This window comes from Poecilia mexicana, unplaced genomic scaffold (assembly GCF_051168715.1).
Source record: "Poecilia mexicana isolate PSO_F unplaced genomic scaffold, ASM5116871v1 scaffold_16, whole genome shotgun sequence".
NCBI lineage: Eukaryota > Metazoa > Chordata > Actinopteri > Cyprinodontiformes > Poeciliidae > Poecilia > Poecilia mexicana.
The window spans coordinates 4,574,588-4,595,753 of NW_028263385.1; the positions used below are offsets into that span (position 1 = coordinate 4,574,588).

Below are 21,166 nucleotides of genomic sequence, written 5' to 3' on the forward strand. Positions count from 1 at the left end.
TAACCTGCTGAGTTCTTCTCCATGTCTATTTTGATTCTTCAGCTTTATTTATGAAAGTTCACAACATATCTGAGTATTGTGATTGTCTCAGTCCTGAACTTCCAAAGACGTACAACGTTGACCTTTTATCACCTGAAGAACATTTCAGGGGGCATACAGCCAATCAATGATGAGGAAAATAAATAGTCCTACTAGATTGGCTGCAAAGCAGCTGAAGTGCTTACTATTTCTGTAATGAATGGTATTTCAGAGTCCTGAAATACAGATTCTAAGCATTCAGCTTCCCAGTTCCATTTTCTTTAGAATATTTTAGATATGATCTACAAAACCATCCATGAACAGACATATTTTCTTTAAATAGTTGTGACTTGTGTTCCACAGATAAACCCACAAATAGGTGAATCTGTGAATACACCTATTCGCAGATTAAAAAGTTGGAATTTTAATTTATCAACAGCTGACCTCAGACTCCAGTGGATATGCTTTCACTCACCCCTGTCCATCTGGAATGGCACATGGGTTGACAGTGCTTTATTTCTGTCCATTATTTTACCTTTAATTAGGTAGATTGATGTCTCCCGCATCAATTAGGGCACATCTTGAGTTCCGCTGGTCTTTTCCATCAGCGAGAGCAGGTGATATCTTTTCACCTAAATCCTAATGACACCTCACTCTCTTTGTATTGCCATGTGCTGCTGTGCCAGCTAAGGTGTCAGGCCAGCTGAAAAGAAAGTGTCTTCATCCAAACAGTATCGGGCTTCTCTCCTTGGGGATCAGTAGATCGTCTTTGTACGTTGGCCAGCTCAATAATTCATGACCACCTATTTAAAAATGCAATGAAGTAGCTGTCACTTAGCACACTCTCTCTGCTCTGGCTCTGGATTGTGATCCCGCACGAAAGGCCTTGCTTCCTGTCAGTGACTCAGTCTTTCTGCGTAACCTGAGCCCCGACTTCGCGCCTCCACTGCCACCTTCCTCTTGCTGGTTCTCGCCTGGCTCTGGGGTGTGTAGTTACCATTTGGATACTTGATCTTAGGCTTTGCTGGTTTCCTTTTCTCAGCTCCATGATTAGACCCTATAGAGTGTCAAACTCCCTGTTTGACACCTCAGGTTGGGTATCGGTCTGCATCATGACTCTGTTTCGGAGAAGACAGTCCTTTTATTCTGCTGTAGTTCTTTGTAGGTAAAGCGAGGCAGCAGCGCTTTCTTGTAACAGTAAAATTCAAAAGTTCAGATTGAGGATGTTTTGTAATTGACAAAACATTCAGGCACATCTATATGTACTGTTACCTCTTATTTATATGAAGACTGTAGCTCCTTACTTTAGGTATGAATTAATCAAATCTAAGGCCTTGATTAAATCAAAATTGTTTCTAAAATGATGATCATATTAAAACATTGTCAACCTGAACAATCAAATTTTATTTAACTTAAAATATTTTATGAAACCTAGATCTCTTTAGGTTCGTATATTAAATTAACCTTTTATAAGGATAAAATATTTATGTTGAAATTCTTAACTTCTACTGTATTACACCATACCAAAAACGGCATGGTCAAACATAACATTTTATTTTAAATAATCAGAACGTTAGTTTTGATTAATTTGTAACATCTGGTTTAGAGATAAAATCTTTGTAATTGATCTTGCATCAACTCTGTTGCCACCTGTCACAAACTCTTGGATGGTCTCAGCCCATGAGCACTTTTTTAATGATGTCAGAACGTGGGTCACTTGGTAACAACCACTAAATCATTCACCTGCGCTTTAAGTGACTGACATTGACAAAGTGCTCTGCTGCTGAAACCGATTTAAAGAAAGACATACATTTCAAAGCATGCGTAAAAATGACATGCCTGGAAGACTTTTCACTGGATTGTCTTGCTGTGGTGTTTGCTTCTAGTGTGTTTACAAAAATTTCACATATCTGAGATTATTTTGTGAGAAATTTAAATTCACCAAGTGTAAATTTACAGACCCATTCAATATATTAGAATATATTTAAAAACCCATTTGATAATAATAAAAACATGACCTTTAAGATGAGTATCAGATCAGACCAATAAAAAAACTTTTTTTTTTAAAACAGAAGCGTGAGCTTAAAGAAAAACATATCAGCTTAAAAGTTATTGTTGGAGCCTACTGAGTATTAGATTAAATTAGGATTTGCTAAATGACGGATGTTATTGATCCAAAGTTATGCTAATGATTACAAATGGGAGAGCTATTTTTTATTTTCCATCCATCCATCCATTTTCTTCCGTTTATCCTCGATCGGGTCGCGGGGGCAGCAGATTCAGAAGGGAGGCCCAGACTTCCCTTTCTCCAGCCACTTCTTCCAGCTCCTCCAGGGAACCCCAAGGCGTTCCCAGGCCAGCCGAGAGACATAGTCCCTCCAGCATGTCCTGGGTCTTCCCTGAGGCCTCCTCCCGTTGGGACGTACCTGGAACACCTCACCAGGGAGGCATCCAGGAGGCATCCTGACCAGATGCCCGAGCCACCTCAACTGGCTCCTCTTGACGTGGAGGAGCAGCGGCTCTACTCTGAGTCCCTGATCCCTGAGTCCCTGAGTCTCTGAGTATTTTTTATTTATTTTATTTTATTTTATTTTTTTGGTTTAGGGCCTCCTCCTCCTAGTCATGTCTGAGTCCTGGTGTTATTGACAAGAAGAGCCAGCTGCTGTTTTTGGTCTGATTGTTTGCAGTGAAGAAGTGAGAAGTGAAACAGTTTTTCTACCACAAAAGTAATGTTTAAATTTTAATTTTTGTATAAAATCAACTCAGACTTTATTTTTGAACGTAAAGCTAATCACTTAACTTTATTCTGAGTGCTTTTTATTTTTATTGCGTTGAGAACTTTCTCTTTAAAATACTAATTTTTAATTATGATGCAAGTCTAGCCCTGACAGTTATTTTGAAAGAGTACTTTTAATTTGACAAACTAGATTTATCTGGATGGATTTTCTAATTTATTGAATTTGACTTTAATAATCAGTTTAAAAGTACAGACTATAGGTTTTAGGGACATCTCAGGGCTAAATTTTGAAATCCAAAAGAATAATTAACTCACAAAAACCTGTTCCCAGCCAAGTCCACCCAGTCAACCGGCCAACCAGCCATCCTGGTCTTTGGAGGGTCACAAGGAGTTGCAGTGAGAGGGCAGCTAAGAGCAGAAACTCAGGAAAGGGGCAGAAGAAACCCCTGATGCATCACTGAATACCAGTGATTATTTCTGAAGTAATTTCACCAGGAGTTATTTGGCTATGTATTGCATAATTACTTGTAAGAAGTTGTAGTTCACTCTAGAAATTGAACAATACTCTTGATCTTTGATTACTAATATTTCTTAGAGATGCACAATGTACCAAATCACAATATTTATTGCAATATTACAATTGCACAGCACTGTTTGGATGCATTATTTGGAGTCTTTTATTTTTTAGATGTCAGGCTTTTTTGGTTTGTTTATCAATACTATATTTGGCCCCAGTTCCCTTAATGCCCAGATCTGTTTTACATCTTTAGTAGTTGAGATGCTAAAGTTTCCTGAGAGTGATGGGAAGTCTCACTATAATGGCAAAGAAATGTGTCTGGAAAATGTGGGTTAATTATCCTAAATATCATTTTACACAATAGTATTTCCAAATAAATATTTTTTGTGATATATTGGAACCCTAATAAATTTGATTTAAGTTCTGGTTAGTAAACAATAAAAAAGGTATCACAGACCACCAATGTTCCGAAGACTTTTACTATTAAACATTCACTTAAGAGCTTAAACTTCTCTGGAAATGGTTGACTAATCAAATTAACCACTTCCAGTTTAGTTAGTTTTTTTTTTTTTTTAGTTTTCCACCAAAACCTTTTAGGCTCGACTCTATGGAAGTAGTTCAAAGACCATACCAGTTTCTACTTGAAGAATTATCAAAGCTTGAGTTCTTGAGTAAAGCTCTCACAACTGTGGACACTCTTATCTGGCGTCTGTTGGTAATTTTACAGGGTTTCTTTCACATCCAAGTCATGGAATGTTGTGGTGACTCGGTTGAGTCAAAAACAGTGGAACGCTGTATTCCTGAGAATATTTCAAAGTTGTTTATCTTTTCTGTCATGATTTACTCCGTTTACATTCAGCCGTTGCTCCTTCCCAGAGCATTGTGTTTTGTTGTCAGAAGTAGGAAAAGCTTTACTTCCTGGATCACTTGACAAATAACTTAGGGAGGCTATGGCCACAGTTCAGACACTCATCATAGTGAGAACATGTATCATTCTGTAAGTATATACAATGTCAGAAAAGGAACGATTACACTGATAGAGCAGATGTGATCCAAGATTAAGCTTCTTATAATATTCCGACCATTTCAGTTAGAAAATTATTTCTAATGGTTCTTCATGTCACTCATCAAAGAGGAGCTAAACTGTACGGATGAGTACAAGGAATTTAGACCAGTGGGTCACAGTGTGAACGACATTAAATAGATGTGTTTAAATCTTAATTGAACTTGTGGATTTGTCTTTTATGGACTGATTGAGACTGTCACATTCACTATACTGTTTTTTCCCTCTGAAAAGCTTGGAGTGCCAGATGAGCTTTTAGTCTCAGTAGGAATCTATTTTTCTTCTAGCTACGCACTAAAGTACCAGATAATGAGATCCAGACTGATTCTGAACAATAAAACATCTCGTAACATCTGTGAAATCAATGTAGATTGCTTAATATTACATTCTAAACATTGAAGCTCATCAAACCACCACTTCGCCAGGTTTTCATTCACGACATCTTGCGTACATCCTGTTGTGGATTCTTTCACTCCCTGCTCTTCTAACCTCTATTAATCACATCAGAAATTTCCCACAGTGTTTTACAGAAAGCCAGTCCTTTTACTGGACATTTTGTTTTTGCCCCAAAGTTATCTAAGTCAAATTTATATTTTGACTGAGGGGAAAATGCTTTAGTTGGATGTCTTTTCTACATGGACCTTCAGCATCAATATGTGAATTTAAGTATTACATTATCATAATAATCATGCCCCTTGAATCACAAACTAAAACCTTTTTGTATTTTATTTGAAATTATGTGGTACACAAATACAAGCTAACACATAGCTGTAGCGGTATTCTTTGAAGACTAGATGCTTTTAGAGAACATTAATGAACTGATGACAACAGAGACCAGAGAAAACACTGGTGAACACATAAGTATCGAAAATCACTTATTGAAAGTATACGTGGTGTTCAATGAAATTTGTCAGCAGCTCTCTCTCTTCAAATATTAAATAAAGAAATAATTTTGCACATAACTTGAGACAGACAGAACTATGAAGTTGGAATAGATAATCCTTTATTATCCCACACCTAAGAAATTCAGGTGTGCCAGCAGCAAGTTGCAGGTTAATAAAAGTATGCATATTCAAAGACAAAGAAGATATATGTAAAATAAGAATAAGAAACTGAGAAATGGCAAATTTACAAAATAAGAAAAATACTGCTGCACAGTTATTAAAAATGACATATTATATTCAAAAGAACTATGTAACTTAGTTGGGTAATTTAAAAAAATCTGAATAACTTTGCATGTCAAAAAAAACATCAAAAATGAAAAAAATGTAAATAACAGCACAGATGTAAACTCTTAAGTTTGACAATGTCCTATTGAGTCTGTAGAGTAAATACTTGGCATTTGACAGGTTAGAATCATTTTATTAATGTGTACTAGTTTAATTTGCTGTGCTTTAATTGCAGACGCTGAGCGACAGGCCATTCATCCAGAAACTGTTTCGCCCTGTTTCGCCCGACTGCAATGCACACACACTTGGCGACCTGCTGAAGGAGATGTATCCAGATGCTTTGACAAATGATGGTAAGCAATCAAGCAGCGATTTCAAGCATTACCAGCTTAACCACTAAGTCCAGACAATTTTTTGCCTGATTGTTTAATTAAATATAAGCTGTGTTACTCTTGATAAAGAAAAAGGAAAGGACTGTCCTCAAGGTTATTTTATTTGTTCTGCTTGTGAAGGAATTTTTGAGATCCACATTTTCTGATAAAACTACTGGAGGACAAAGATGAGGGTTAATAGCATTTGCATTGAATAAAGATGTGGGCAAACGCAATGAAAGTGAAAGGAGGGAGTGAGAGGAAAGCTTAGATATGACAAGAATTTTGAGTTTTCCACCAGACATCTAACACACGTAGCTATCAAGGATGTCTAAGTGTGCCATTTATTTTTACAACAAAGCTTCCACCTACACTCACTCAGATGACAGCCCAAAATACATTTAAGTTAGATGTGAAGTTTACAAAATATTAGGGATCTAGACCAAACTGCTTGTGTCAAAACACTTCGGGTGACGTCCACTAAAAGTGCAGCTCAAATCGACTTTATAGACAACCAACTATGAAACTGAGTTGGTAAAAAGAAAAATTTCTATTCCATAAATAAATGGCTCAACATTCAGAGTTGAAGAGCGTTGATGTGGATGAAAATCTAACAATAACTTCACTGAAAATATGAAAGCAACGTGGAGTCAAATACAACACATTCCTCTTTTTTTATAATTGTGTGTATCTTTTCAGTTAGTTCACATGCCAGACAATGGCTGCTTTGTTTTATCTGATATGCTGCTGGGGTGCAGCAATATATTAAATTTACATGTCAATACCGAGTTCAAGAGAAGTATCATTGTTGAATAATCTGAGGAAATTTGAATGCATCACATTTTCCTCAGCCTTCTCTCATTCTCCTTGAGCTTTAGCACACTGGTTTATACAATTTATTTCAGGTGCAAACATAAGGAAGACCGTCCAACTGCTGTAACACGTTGTTGGAAACCAGAGTTAGCGTAGCACATTAGCACATTAAATATAGGGAGTCATACTTAAACTACTTTCCTTTCCACCTCAATCTTAATTTTATTTTACCAGATGAGGTCACACAACAGAAGGTAGATAGTGGTTTGAGAGAGACGCAACCTTTAAGAGAAATATGATGATGTATTAATATCACATGCTTTGTAATCTCATGAAACCCCTTTAATACGTAGCATAAAAAATTAAGTACCAACACGTAGGCTTGTCATGATATGTTTTGCTGAGTGATGAACTGTTTCACAAATTATTTTGAAATGTAATACTGTGATAATAGTAATGCAAGTTCCTTCTCTCAAAAACCAACTTGTATTCTGTGAAGAACACTACAAATATATCCAAAATAAAACACAACAACCAAAAACGATAAATGGAAATAAAAACTACAGGCAACCACAACCATAAATTAAATTGATTGTCTCTGAACCAAAATATATTAATCAGAATGGATATGATCAAACTAATGTTAAAGTGTTTATTATACAACAGATTTACTTGAACGTTACCTGGTAGTATTAGTAGATCTTTGGTCATCTTGTACCTGTTTAGAGCACCTGAATCCAGTGATTCCTCTTTTTTTCACTTTTGGTTCAACTTGTTTTTCCCAAACAAACTATCCAGGTTTTTAAAATAAAAAAAAGGTTTTAAATCTAGTTATTAAAACAGTAGACAGTTACCCTGAGTGATTTGAATAAATTTGTTTTTACTGTAATTTTATTGATCTGCATAAAACACACAAATGGTAGTAATTGAACCGTACCTGTTGTTTCCTGGTTTCTAATTATATTCGGACAGCAGATGGAGCTTTTAAGTTCTGTGGGTTTGTGGTGTACCTTGGAGTTGCAGCTGTAAGGGAGCAGAGCTGATGATGAAAGAAGAGATGAGAGGAAAGGGATAGAGAAAGGCCAAGCAGCAGTCAAAACAGAGAGTGTCTGCAAAAGAAGAGAGGGGAAGTAGATAAAGAGACAATAGTATGTTGGGAGTACAAACCCGCAGGAGACTCACCTGCACAGAGGCGACAACCATTAAAACCGCCTTCTCTTGTCTGTCTGCCTACCTGTCTGTCTAATAGCCACTGTCTTTGTGTCTCCCTCCAGCATCTCTTTGCTTATATCTCACACTCACTTTCATATCCAGAACTGAAAACCCTGACCGGATTGTAAGATTTTTACTCAGATATATCAGCTACTCATCACCAGAAAATATTTTATTTGGTTAAAATACAGCAATAATACCTACAGAATAGATTTTGTTAGAAGTAGGAGGTGCGTGGCTCAGTCGGTAGAGCAGTTGGACTCATCAATGAAGCCATCTTGTTGTCAGTTCTCAGATTACATGTGAGATTACTGTTGAATAAAAGGGCACCAGTTCCAAAAGCGCTCCTTAAAAGCGGCAAGAAAATGTGTTTTGAGCTTGTGTCACTAAAGACATTGTGCCCAGTGTTGCTACATATCTTAAGTTTGATAGATTTTTTTAATTTATTTATTTATTTTTTTATTTAAATGGGACAGCACATATTAATGAATGTACAATGTTGTAAATACACCAGATTTAACAAAATGCTCATTTCCATTCAAAGTCCCAAAAAACAAACACAAGATACAAACATTCATACAATACCTTGCATAAAAATATAAAATACGGTAAAAACAAACAAAACCTCTTGTATATTTGCGAAATTCTTCAAAGATACTTTAGGTTCAAAGATTGTAGTGCTTGACACCAAGTACCTTGAGCCTTTGAGTACCGCAAGGCTCCAGTACCCCACATTTGATTTTTTTTTATTTTTTTTATCAGTGGCTTGGTAACTGTTGTTTTTTTAATATTGCGTGAAAACAGCTGATGAGTTTATTATTTGAATCAGATCAAATGCATTGATAGACAAAACTTTAAGGAAAGTTGTGGATAGGATATCAAGACAGCAGGACGAGGAGTTTAACTGACATGTAATTAAACATTATGCTGTTGTTTGCCTTGCCTTGCTAGAGTGGAGTTCAGATCTTAGAGTCACAGGAGGGTTTGGTAATCAGGATTATTGGTGATTTTGCTATTGATGTCACAGAAGAATATATCAGTTGCAGGTTTTTGTCTTAAGTGATTTGTTCAGTTTTTTTCTTGTAGATTTTGCAGGGAACCTGGAGTCGAGTGTTTAATGGGAGCAGTGGAATCTATAACATCTGGCATTTCAAAATGGAAGTTTTCTATCAACTCATCTACAGAGTGGCATGCTGAAGGGGAGATGTGAGAGTAAACTTGATTTCATAGACGGTTTCATAGACCGTACTTGCACTGGCATTTATAAATTCAGGCCGGATTAACAACCCCCAGTTTCCATTGCGAAAAGGATTTACAAATGGGGATTGCTGTTTGCAACAGTGTTTATAAACACAAAAAGTAAGTTAAGGACGAAACTAAATAGTATACAACCAATATTAGTGTATTTGTTTCCATGGATGTCATTGTTTGGCTCTGTGGGAACAGTGTGGATCCTTGAATTTTTAGATAAAAGGCTAAATTAAACAGGTTGTTATGTAAAGATCATTATTTTTGAGCAATGTATTTACTTCAAGATCCTTTGTGAAACAGATACAATACTAGAATTCATGTCCTCGTAACATATTTCAATGTTTTCATAGAAACAAGTGTTTTTTGGGGGGGTTTTTTGCAGCTAAAGAGTTTTTATTGTACAATGCTTAGACTTGGATTCCAGTCTGTAGTAAAAGCTGTTTAGTTTAGGCTTTAGGCAACAAACCATTCAGCCAACGCTTGAGATGGTCTCTAAACAGTAACATCTGCTAAACACTATGATCTTCTTGAAGGATATTTTTAACCATGTGATGGATGGTTTTACAGCCCCTGATTTGTTTCAGTCCTGTTACTCTTTATATATTTAATTGGGACTGAATTGCTAAATTTTTATCTAGCGTGAATATTTCCTGGAAAGAAAAAGAGCATCTTACTATTTTTTTCTACTTTTTTTTTTTTTTTTTACCTTGATCTAACTTGTTTTTCTTCTTTGATCCTATATCTCTGTCTCAGGTGTAGTCTTCAACATCTTCTGTCTGCTGTGGAGGCCTTTTATGTCTTTGAGTTTAAATCTCGGCTTTTCTTTTCTCTCCTCCCTCCAGAGGAGTCTGCCAGCCTGCCTGGTTGATCAAGGTGAAAGTGGCCCTTTTGTCTAAAGACGTTTGTTTGGTTTCCTCCTCTTCCTCGGGTGGTAGATAGGTTGGATGATAGCCAAGGATTATGGTGGCGTGTTTGGATTGGAGAACCCGGGGAAGTGTGTTCAGAGACTTTGTAGAGCGGTGGCGTTTTAAGGGAGTGGTTAGCAGGTATTGTTCATAAGTTCAGTGAACTTTTTTTTTTATTATTATTTTATCTCCAAGACCCTAACATATAACAGTCTGGGGTGCTCTACATCTCTGTGATCTTTCAAACATAAAATAACAACCCTTTCTTTCAAACACACTCCCTCCCTGTTATGTCTGAGAGAGGATTTCTATTGACCCCTCTGGGACCCAGAAACCAGTTGCAGCAAACAAATAGGGGTGGCTTGCATTAAGAGCTGGAACGACTGGGGATTCCCAAATCTTTTCAAAGCCATGGACGAAAGTCTGTGTTGCCATGAGGCTACCCCCGCGCCGCGTGAACCAAACTCAAAACATTGCGTTCCCGTAAGCAGCGGTCAGCTCTGACGTGTGTTCGTACTGTCTCATGTATTTTGTTTTTCTGAAATCAGGTGTGTTATTGAGCAAGATTTTTGGCAGAACACTTTGGGCTTACTGCAAAAGTCAGTCTAGGGGGCAGTACTTCCCACATGTTCAATGACTGACAGATAATTCTCGTAAGCAAGGTGTCTGTTTTCTTTAAAGGTGTCTTTTTTAATTATTTTTGGAGTTGTGCCTAGTCTTGAAAAACCCTGTATTGATATCTGTCTGTGAATAATCAAAGGAAACCCCCACATTTTCATAATCCCCCCACAACTCCACCTTGGCCCCTCCTTTTCAGCTGGGTGACAAATCCACACCGTTTCCCACCCACGTTCCTCCACCTCATTCCCATGTATGGCGCCGCCCACACATGAATCTCATGCCCCTTCACAGAGGCTGTCTTGGCAGCCAATACAGCTGTGCTTATCAAACACTATGTCTCAATTCAGAGGCTGCAGGGGGAAGTGCAGGTTTCAGTGGCTGTTTTGATTCAGATGATAGTGGGTTATGGTTCGTATGTGGAGGCGTTTGAGATGTGCGACAGGGGAATTCAGAATGGCTCGAAAGCCTGCTCAATGACGCTATCTATTGTTGACTGACATGAGCTCTGCTTTAATCTTTCTGCTTTCTAACTCTAGTCACAACAGAGTGGCTAAAAAAAAATAAAACAATTAGACTATTGGAAAAACATATCAAAATACCGTCAAGACTGAGAAACCCTTCTGTAGAGAGACCATAATCTACACTTATTAGTTTAGTGAAATTTTCTGCAGAATCTTTAGAAAGATTCTTTTGTGGCATGTTTGTGTGAAAATGTTATGGATCAGAATCTTCTATTTTCTCCACTCTTAATAGATTTTTTTAATTGTCACTGCCAGCCAAATTTGAATTTTTTTGCCCTTTAAAGATTTGTTTGAAATTATTTAGCCGGATGTGAAAATATATTTGCCCCCCTTTTTAAATTCTCCTTGCTTTTTTTAGGTTCAGTTTTACAACTTACTGTTTATTGCCATTACTGCAGAAAGAAGAAACCACCTAAATAAAACCAATTATGTAAAGTAGTCTAAACTAGTGTTTTCCAGTGTTTCCCATTCCTGGCTGTTAAGGCACACTACTCTGTGTGTTTTAGGTAATTTCCTGCTGTAGGCCACCTTATGTCAATTGATGGCTGATTAACAAGCTTATACTGAACTGCAATAATCTGAATCAGATGTGTTTAAAGCAGGGAAACATCTAAAACACTGGTGTTAAAGATCTTGTAAAGCAAAACATTAGGTCTAGTGCTAAAAATATTCCAGAACAGATAAGAAGTAAAGTCACTGACATATATCAGTCTGTAAAGGATTGCACAACCATTTCTGAGACTTTGGGACCAAAGTGTGAACCTTACCAGGAATTACTTACCAAACGTACCTGGAAAGAGCAGTAGTGACTTATACATAAGGTCACAAAAGGATCTAAAGCATTGCATGCCTCTTTGCCTCATTTGATGTTGGTTTGTGATTCAACAAAAAAAGGCACTGAGCAAAATGCCATCTATTTGTGAGTCCCAAAAAGAAAACCACTGCTGACCAAAAAGCGCACAAAGATCTATTTCATATCTTCCAATTAAATGTCTATGATTCCCATGACTTTTGTCAAGATATTCTGTGGAGCGATGAGACAAAAGTGGAGCTTTTTGGAATGTGTAATGTCAGAAAAAGACATGCTGTACTGGAACATGGTGGTGGAGCTTTGATGGTCTTGGGCTGCTTTGCCTCTTCAAGAACTGGAGGGTTTGCTGTTAATTGCCTTCCCACCCTACAAAGAAAAAAAACACACACAAGATTACATTTTGGAGTAACCTAGTCAGAAGTCTATGCTTTTTTGACATAATAAATGCAATCTTCTATTTGAAACTGCTTTTGCAATTAGTCTGATTATCACTCTGTGGTATATAGAAAAGGTTTGTCAAAAAAAAGCAAAGAACGGTAGAAGTCTTATGGGGAGGAAATACATTTTCATGTATTGCTCTCCATCAATGGTATGTTTACTTATTCGGTCGTTGATGAAAAAAAAAATAGCATTTACTTTCTTCTTGCAGCATCATAAATGTGTGTTTATTTACCCATTAGTTAGTGGATTCTTATGTCAGCCTGTGAGTCCGAACTGCTGCCAGTTATACGGTCAGACACAGTTTGGTGAAAACTTGCGGTCTTCGTAAATGACATTTGGCTGTGCTTAGCTGAAAGAACATGTCGTCTTGGCCAACAGCAGAGTACCACTTAACCACAGGGTGTGTGTATGTGTCAGCTAAAAGCCATTTTTTTATACATAAGCATCCTTCCATTGAAATACTGTTATCAATAATGTTGTTATGGCTTGGAGGAAGCCCACTAATTACATTACCACTGCTGTAGCCTTCATTTTCAGTTTTATTAAAACCTTGTGCTAATTTAGGGCCTATTCCTTTTTGCCTTGCTGAAGTTTTGGTGGACTTGACTGACTGAAAGCAACCTTTACTTGTATAACTTCTTGTTTGTCCAAATACTGAACATGCAGAATCAGAATTTAAGTTTTTCAGGATTTTCTTTCAGAGCTTATTCCTGGCAAGTCATAATAACCAATTGGGGGTACCTTTGAAAGAGTGTATTGTAGTTCACAAAACAATAAGAAACCTTGTGTATCATCGGTTCCTCTTATGTGTTATACTTCTTGAACAAGGTTTCATAAGCCTGATAAACTGTTTTGGTTTATTTGTAATAGAAGATTCACATTATTTATAGCATAACGAAAACTTATTTTTTAAAAAAAGTTGTTCTCAAAAGAGTAAGGATGTTTGTATTAAACAAAACAAGTAAATAGGTTTATAATCCAAAATTATGCAGAATGGCTTAAATATAGACTTAAATGTATATTTAGTTTAGAAATACTTTTTAAAATAGATTCAAGCAAAGTTTTTCCTATTGTTAATGGCCACTTCAGAGATTCCGAGAAAACGGTGGTTATCAAACTGGGAAAACACCTGATTTTTAACATTCCTCACTGTTGTATTGTGTCATGTTAACCTCATGGTTACATCTGCACTTTTCGGCAGCATGAGGGGAAATTAAAGCCTCTGTATTTACTGTAATCACAGGCAATTTTTTTTCTGCCCTTTAATGTAACACAGAGAAGACTTGTTTTCCTGTTTACGCTATGATCTCAGTTCTACTCATGAGTTATTAGCTGTCAATCTGAAGGAATTTCAATTTTTTTCCAACATGTTATGTTTACATTCTGAGGAGATACTCGACTAGTAGCTCCTGAAGTGTTTCAGATATACATATTGTAAGCTACTTGACCATCTTACTCCATACAGTCACTTGTCACTGTTATGTAAATGTGGCAACAGAAGTCTCTGAAATTTACTGCACATCAACAGTAGCATGTATTTTTGACATGCTTGTCAAAAATACTCAACATTCAATGCAACCCTTTTACTAGGTTTTGAGTTTATATCCTCAATATTTATCTCAGACAATATATAAAAGATTTTGAAATGCACTATCAGTGATTTTTGTGAGTGATTTTATTTAATTTTTTTTATTTAATTTTAGCTGCTTTTAGTGTCTCTTAAACAACTAAATTGTAGCAAATGGTATTCAGGATATTTTTTGTACTTGCTAAAATAATAAAAAAATGTATCTGTCTTCACAATAGCCTGTTCAGTCACCTGTTCAGACAAATTGACCAGAGGCATGCAGAAGGACATAGATTTCTTTTTTTTTTTTTTTTTTTTTGGGTGAGGTGGGGGGAATGTACATTTCTGACAGACATTGCACTGAATGTTTCAACAAAATCATTTTTGAAAACATTTGCAACACCAAAACTCTTGATGGTAATTTGTTTTAAACATAGTTGAAAGGTTGATCTAGTGGGAATTTTCAGAGTTTCTGGCTTCTGGGACAATTACAGGGTCACACTAGAAAGCTAGACAAGTTGGATAAGAGGTAAAATTTCTCAACTGATGCAAATATTTTTGCAAAGGTTAAATATGTTTTTAGGTTGAGAAAGTTGCTGTTGGCACATTTCCTTTAGACTTAGTTGATCAGTTATTTAAATATTCATATTTTATGCTGAGTTAAACTCATAGGCCCAAAATCTGGAAGTAGTGAAGGACTCTGACCTGAACCTTCAAAGCCACATAAAGACAGTTATAAAGTCGGCCTTCTATCACCTGAAGAACATCTCCAGGCTTAGGGGACTTATGTCTCATTGAGATCTAGAGAAACTCGTCCATGCGTTTATCTTTAGTCGCATTGATTACTGCAACAGTGTTTTCACAGGTCTGACTAATCAGTCAGACAGCTGCAGCTGATCCAGAACACTGCTGCTCGTGTTTTCACTAAAACCAGGAAGTTAAAGCACATAACACCAGTTTTAAAGTCCCTGCACTGGCTCCCTGTAGCTCAGAGAATAAACTATAAAATACTGTTGTTGGCTTATAAATCACTGAACGGCTTAGCACCACAATACATTAAAGGTCTGTTGTCGTCATAGCAACCTTCCAAACCTCTTGGGTCTTCTGGTTCTGGTCTGCTCTGCATCCCCAGAACCAGAACCAAACATGGAGAGGCAGCATTCAGCTTCTATGCACCACAAATCTGTAACAAACTACCAGAAAACTGAAAATCAGCCAAAACACTGATTTCCTTTAAATCCAGACTAAAAACCCACCTGTTTAGAGTTGCTTTTGGAACATAATCATGAAACATTAATCAATAAACTGATGTGTAATGATGACAAAATGTAATGTTGACTTTGATCTATAACACAAAGCACTTTGAAATGCATTGTTGCTGGAAGGTGTTATACAAATAACATTTTATTTGATTTGCTAGTGATAATGGCTTTAAACTCTTGGTGTGACTTTATTGGCTGCTTGACTAAAAACACTCTTCAGTAGCAAAGTCACCTTTACCTTCCCCAATATTTAGATTCACGACTGAACACGTCTCAACTGTCCTGATGGTGCAGATGTTCATTTTGCAATCTGGAAGTTAGATGAATCTTTTTTTTCCCCCCCAACATTTTATTCATGTTTTAACAACAGTCTAAAGTGGTTTTACTGTGAGTGTCAGACTGAGTAATTCATATGTAGGTGGTTATTGGGATGACCTATAGGAATATATATTTGACTGAAAATGTTGTGCAAGATGTTGTGGGTGTTGCATACTGTAGATTTCCCCCGTTTCTCATAATGAGACTGTAATACACCTACTCCACCTACATCTAGTCGAGGCCTGAATGCAAGTGAAGAGTATGAAACACCTGCCAGAAAGCCGGTGTGTGTGTGTGTGTGTGCGCGCGTGCGTGTGTGTGTGTGTGTGTGAACCAGAGAAAGTGTCTTCTCACCTTTTTTCAGTGAAGCCGGATCACACCTTTTACTTTCTGTGCTTTCTGTCCACCTTAACTCCACAGTGTCTCAGGGTTTTGCTCATTTTACAAGCTTTTCTTCACCTTAATGAGCTCATTTTTATTTATTTGCTGTTCTTTTCAAGTCTACAAAGTTTTTCAGTAACATTAGCCCACTTAAACACTGTATTTTACTTATATGTGAATAAGTAGAATACTTATCAACACAATTGATCTAAATTATACTTGTAATTTAGATCAAATTTAAACAATATTTTCATCCCAGTCACTTTTAGTCAGATCACACAGTAACACAGAAACACACAGGACAAACAACCATACTCACACTCACAATGGTAGATTAAATAGACCGGTTAATGTAACAGTCATATTATTTTTTTGTCTGTTTGTATTTACTGTGGGACGAAGTCAGAGTACACATGCATGGAGAGAACATTAGAACTTCATGCAGAAAGACCTCTGGCTGGGATTTGAACCCAGGAACCCTTGTAGTCATTTTGCTGCAAGGCAAAATGACTACCAGCTGTGGCACCTTGCAGCCTAAAATGAGCTAATTTAACTCAGTACATCCTTTATCATTTTACATTTATGCTTATATTCTCATTTCACAAATACTTTATATTTTCAAGTATCCAAGTTTTATGTGTTACTGCTACAAAGGTTTCCATAAAGCAAAAAGCAAGCAATTCTGGTGAAGGGAAAAATCTTAACATGTGACGGTTATTGAAAGAAAATACTGCTGCCATTGTTTTCAGTAGGATTATCATCATGCAGACACAAAGTCAAATCCATAATTTTGTTTTAACATACAAGTTGTAATTTACACTTTTGCTAAAAATATTTGTTCCAAATAAGATGTTCTTAATGAGTTTTACTGTTGGCACGATGCTCCATCCGCACTGAACCACCATTTTGTTTTGCAACATCTTTATGGTTGCAGCTTGGTGGTTAGCGTCTTGCCACTACCACCAACAGCTCAGCTCTTGTCTGCATGATTTTTTTTATTGTTTAGGCATGCTGCAGAAATAATTTCTTTACTTTAAAGAGTTGAATTATTTTCTTCATGCATATCCTTTTTTCAACAAAGATGCTCAGTTTCTTTACATTTTGTACTCCTCAGCCTCTGATTTATCAAAATTGATATAGGATGGGAAAATCAGCTACCTTTATTATGTTACGTTATTAACATAGTAAATTCTGCATAACATAGTTTTTCATTTCACCAGCCTAAGTTTGGCATTCTTTAATTTACCCCCTTTCCATTGCATATGTAACCTTACTACATTTACCAGATTTTCTGTGCAGTATGATTGCATAATATTGCATGAAAAACTTACAAATGCAGTGTTACTTTGTAATGCAGTATATACTGAGAGGTAATAAATTAAAAGAAAATCCCAAATAGTGCAAACACTATTATGATTTTTTGCTTTTTTTTAAATTGCAGTTTCATTCAGAATATGCATTTCTGATACCCAAGAGTACTTGATAGCTCATTTTCTGAGAGGAAAATCTACTAAGAGGTTGTATTGGATATTTGATGCAAGGTTTGTGCAGATTTCATCTTGCCAGTTTCCCAGCAGGTGTTGGGTGGAGCTATTTCTCAGACCGTCAGTTAACACACAGCCTCAACCGTCCTCTTGATATTACGTGGAACTGAAATGTCATGTACCGGTGGGTTTGACTGCTAGTGCTTATGTATATATAGGTTATTATATTTATTGGTGTCTGTGTGTGTGCATTTGTGTGTGCATGTTCAGGAGTCGTTGACGGGAAAGGGCCCTTTATTATTCATCCTTGTCACGCACATGCAGCATTTCACCTATACCAGATGCTGCCACACCACGTTCCACATCCAATTATTTACTTTAAAGTATTACTTTCAAATTAAAATCTCACATAAAGGTAAAAAATATTTTTGCCTTTTGAGATACTTTCTTGCTTGACAGCTATGTAAAACAATTTTTACTTGCTTTTGTGAGCCAATTTGCTGCAAAAATATTTGGTCTGAATCACAAATACTTCTAGTTACTTATTATTGGGAAGTAACAATTTTGCATCTTAAATTTTAAACCAAAGTACATGTAAGAAATGCATGACATCACTTGAGCCACATACCTGCATATTTTCACTAAAGATATGTAAAAATATCATTAGATTATTTCAAATATATTTTTTAAAATGTTGATACTGAAGTTGGGAACACTAATAGCCCTTCTAGTATAAAATATTCATATACTTATATTGTATTTAGATGTTGCTATTTGTTTACATCATACCAGCTCTTTAGCTGTGAAAGATTTGTTTTACATCATGTACAGTTAGTTAAGTTTTAAGGAAGTGTGTTTAAGTACAGAAAAGTAGCTAATAATATAATGGAATGACAATCTTTAAATTCTTACAAAGTCCAAAGTTAGAAATGACCGCATTAAAAAAACGTGTTTCCTAGATTTGTGTATTTTTTTGTCTGACACCAAATTCCTCCAGTGACTGAAAGCCTTTTACTTTTTATTGTCTTCATGCTTTTTAATTACCAACTACTTGTGATGAAGAATAACATTTGTTGAAAGGTTGTGAGAGATTACTGGGCTTCACAGGAAAAGCTCAAAGTGTTCATACAACATTGCTCCCAGCACGTTTTTTTTTTTTTTTTTTTTTTACTACCTGCACAGTAAGAGTGCATATGTGAAGCATAAGGCATTTGGTTTATATTTATATTCTTACATTTGGTCAACTTCCTATGGGGAAAAGAAAAAAAGCTTGAGAATAAAGGTTTTCAGACATCTGAATGTCCCTACATGGTCAAATATCGTCGCTGCAAATTACGCATTGTCAGTGGGTTCAGTAAAATCGTTTCTCGTAACAAACGTTTTCGGTCGCGGCCTTTCAGCAGCGGGTGGTATCAGTTACAGGAGGCCAGCACATCCGGACACAAGCCTATGCTTGTTTACCACACATTGTCAGAATGAAAGGTAGAAATTCAAATCCTGCTGCCAGTGCATTAAAAAAAATCAACTGTCACTTCACTGTTCTTCATAACTGAAAGCGCAGTCATAGTCACTTTGGTACTTTCTCTCTTCTTCCTCTGTCTCATCCACCACAGAAGTGGTATTACTGTCGTGTCTGATGTGGTCTGTCTCACCTCATGTAACTATTTCTTTTCTCTGCACAGTTCTTTCCTCAAGTTTTGTCTTTTTATCTTTTTTTAATCAGACCATCTTTTATTTTTTCCCTTTACACATCCTTCCTTCTTCCATTATTTGCACTCTTCTTTCCCCCTCGCATCTCCTTAACTTACTGATTTTCTCCTCCGTCCATGACTATTCATTTTCACCCTCTTTAATTTGTTTTTCTCTCCAGCTCTTTCCCTGTTTTTACATTTTTCTACCTCTTCTTACTTCCAGTTTTGTAGTGTTTTCAGTTTAGTCATTTTCTCCTTTCTGTTTATGTTGAAGACCATCGCCTATTAGCAGTTTAGTATGCTTGACAGTTGTGTCAGTGTTGGATGGGACACCCATTTACCATCTTATTTTTTTCTTCTGTCCAAATAAAGGAATATCCTCTTCTCTCTTGGTCAAACAAATGTTTTATGCTGACAAAAAGTAGCTACCACCTGCAGTCAATCCACACCACTTAATTAAATTCAGATTCAAACTTATTTAATTTCCTTTTGGAAATTAATATGTTGTTCATTGGTGGATGATGCAAATATGTGAACTTCTCACTGGAGATATCAATGAGCCTGAGCATTTACGACGTGAATACCTTTCCTTTCTCCTTCCAGGTGAGCAGAAGCGCTATCAAGTCTTGATCCACGGCATCGAACCGCTACTGGAAACTCCTCTGCAGTGGCTCAGCGAACACCTGAGCCATCCTGACAACTTCCTGCACATCTGTGTGGTCCCTGTGCCCACTGATTGAGGCCACGCCTCTGCACCTTGTCATCCCAAGACTCATCAGCCAATCACCTGCCAGCTGGATAACCTCAGACATGGTAGAACTTCACTGTGGAAACTTGGAGCTAACAGACATTAAAGGAGGATCATAATATTAATCACGAATATGAACAAGATCTCCTTTATTTGGTTATGTTTCCATCTGGTCACTGCTACTACTACTCCTCTCTCAGAAATTTCACAAAGGACGAAAGGAACTTTTCTTGTTTGAGGAGTATCTCTTTAAGACACATGTGTCACACTCCAGTCCTGGAGGGCCACTGCCCTGCAACTTTTTAATAATTAGGTCATTAGCAGGGCTCTGGAGAACTTATCTACACAAGAAGGAGGTAATTAAGCCTTTCCATTCCAGTGTTTTTGTACCTGTGGCACATCTAAAAACTGCAGGGCAGTGGCCCTTGAGGACTGGAGTTTTTCAGCCCTGATATAGGAGAAGAGATTGCTTCTTTTTTTTTCTGTTTTTCTGTTTCATATATTCTCCAAATAACCAAATATATACACTGGAGGTTAACATTTTTTAAATTTCCATCTTCCTTCTCATTTAAAAGACTGCCTTCGAGACAGGGATGCTGTTTTTGGGCATTGAGGGGGAGGATGTGGTGTCAGGTTCTGCTGAAGTTGCCTTAGTTATGTACCGTCATGCATCATGACTTAGATGGTGTTGATGAGTTTACATCACAGTCTAGAAAGTTGTTCACCTTTTTAAGAATACTAATAAAACTGTAATATTTCACCAAAATAAAAATATAATCTTGACCAGTGATTGGTTCTGGAGGTTTTACAGCATTCACACGAATTTGGTTGGACCAAACTCTTCCTACAACTGCTGAGTTCAACATCTCATTCTGAGCTATCCGAAGATGCAACAAAATAACCAAAAACATCTAAATTGTTATGATATAGCGCTATTCCTAACTTAACATTAAGATGTTAATTTAACTTTTAAAAATATATATTTAAATTGTTCTTCATGTTCAGCTTCAAATTTGAAATTTATAAACCTGTCATTATTATACCAAAAGGTTAAGCTAAATCTGATTTGTGTTTCACCATTTCTGCAAAGACGGAAGGAGATGCAACATTTTCACATGGTGTGATCGGAGTCGTCAAGTGGTTAATGAGCTTCAATGATTATGTTTGGAGGTCTCTGGGAAAACAATCCACACATCTTAAATTGCAGGTGTTGATTTCTTGCCATCAGTACAACGTTCAGCTTGGTTTTATAGTCTGTTTCGTGA

At 36.7% G+C, this 21,166-nt stretch overlaps 1 protein-coding gene across 4 annotated transcripts in view; it reads left to right on the forward strand.

Moving 5' to 3' along the window:
* atg5 (ATG5 autophagy related 5 homolog (S. cerevisiae)) overlaps positions 1–20,684 on the forward strand; it is a 35,111-nt gene extending 14,427 nt beyond the window's left edge. For all 4 annotated transcript variants that reach the window (XM_014975521.2, XM_014975519.2, XM_014975518.2 and 1 more), the window contains exons 7-8: positions 5,740–5,857; positions 19,757–20,684. In XM_014975521.2, the coding sequence (XP_014831007.1) occupies positions 5,740–5,857; positions 19,757–19,893 (255 nt within the window). In that variant the 3' untranslated portion in view covers positions 19,894–20,684. The remainder of the gene's footprint in view (positions 1–5,739; positions 5,858–19,756) is intronic.
* The last annotated feature ends 482 nt before the right edge of the window (positions 20,685–21,166 follow it).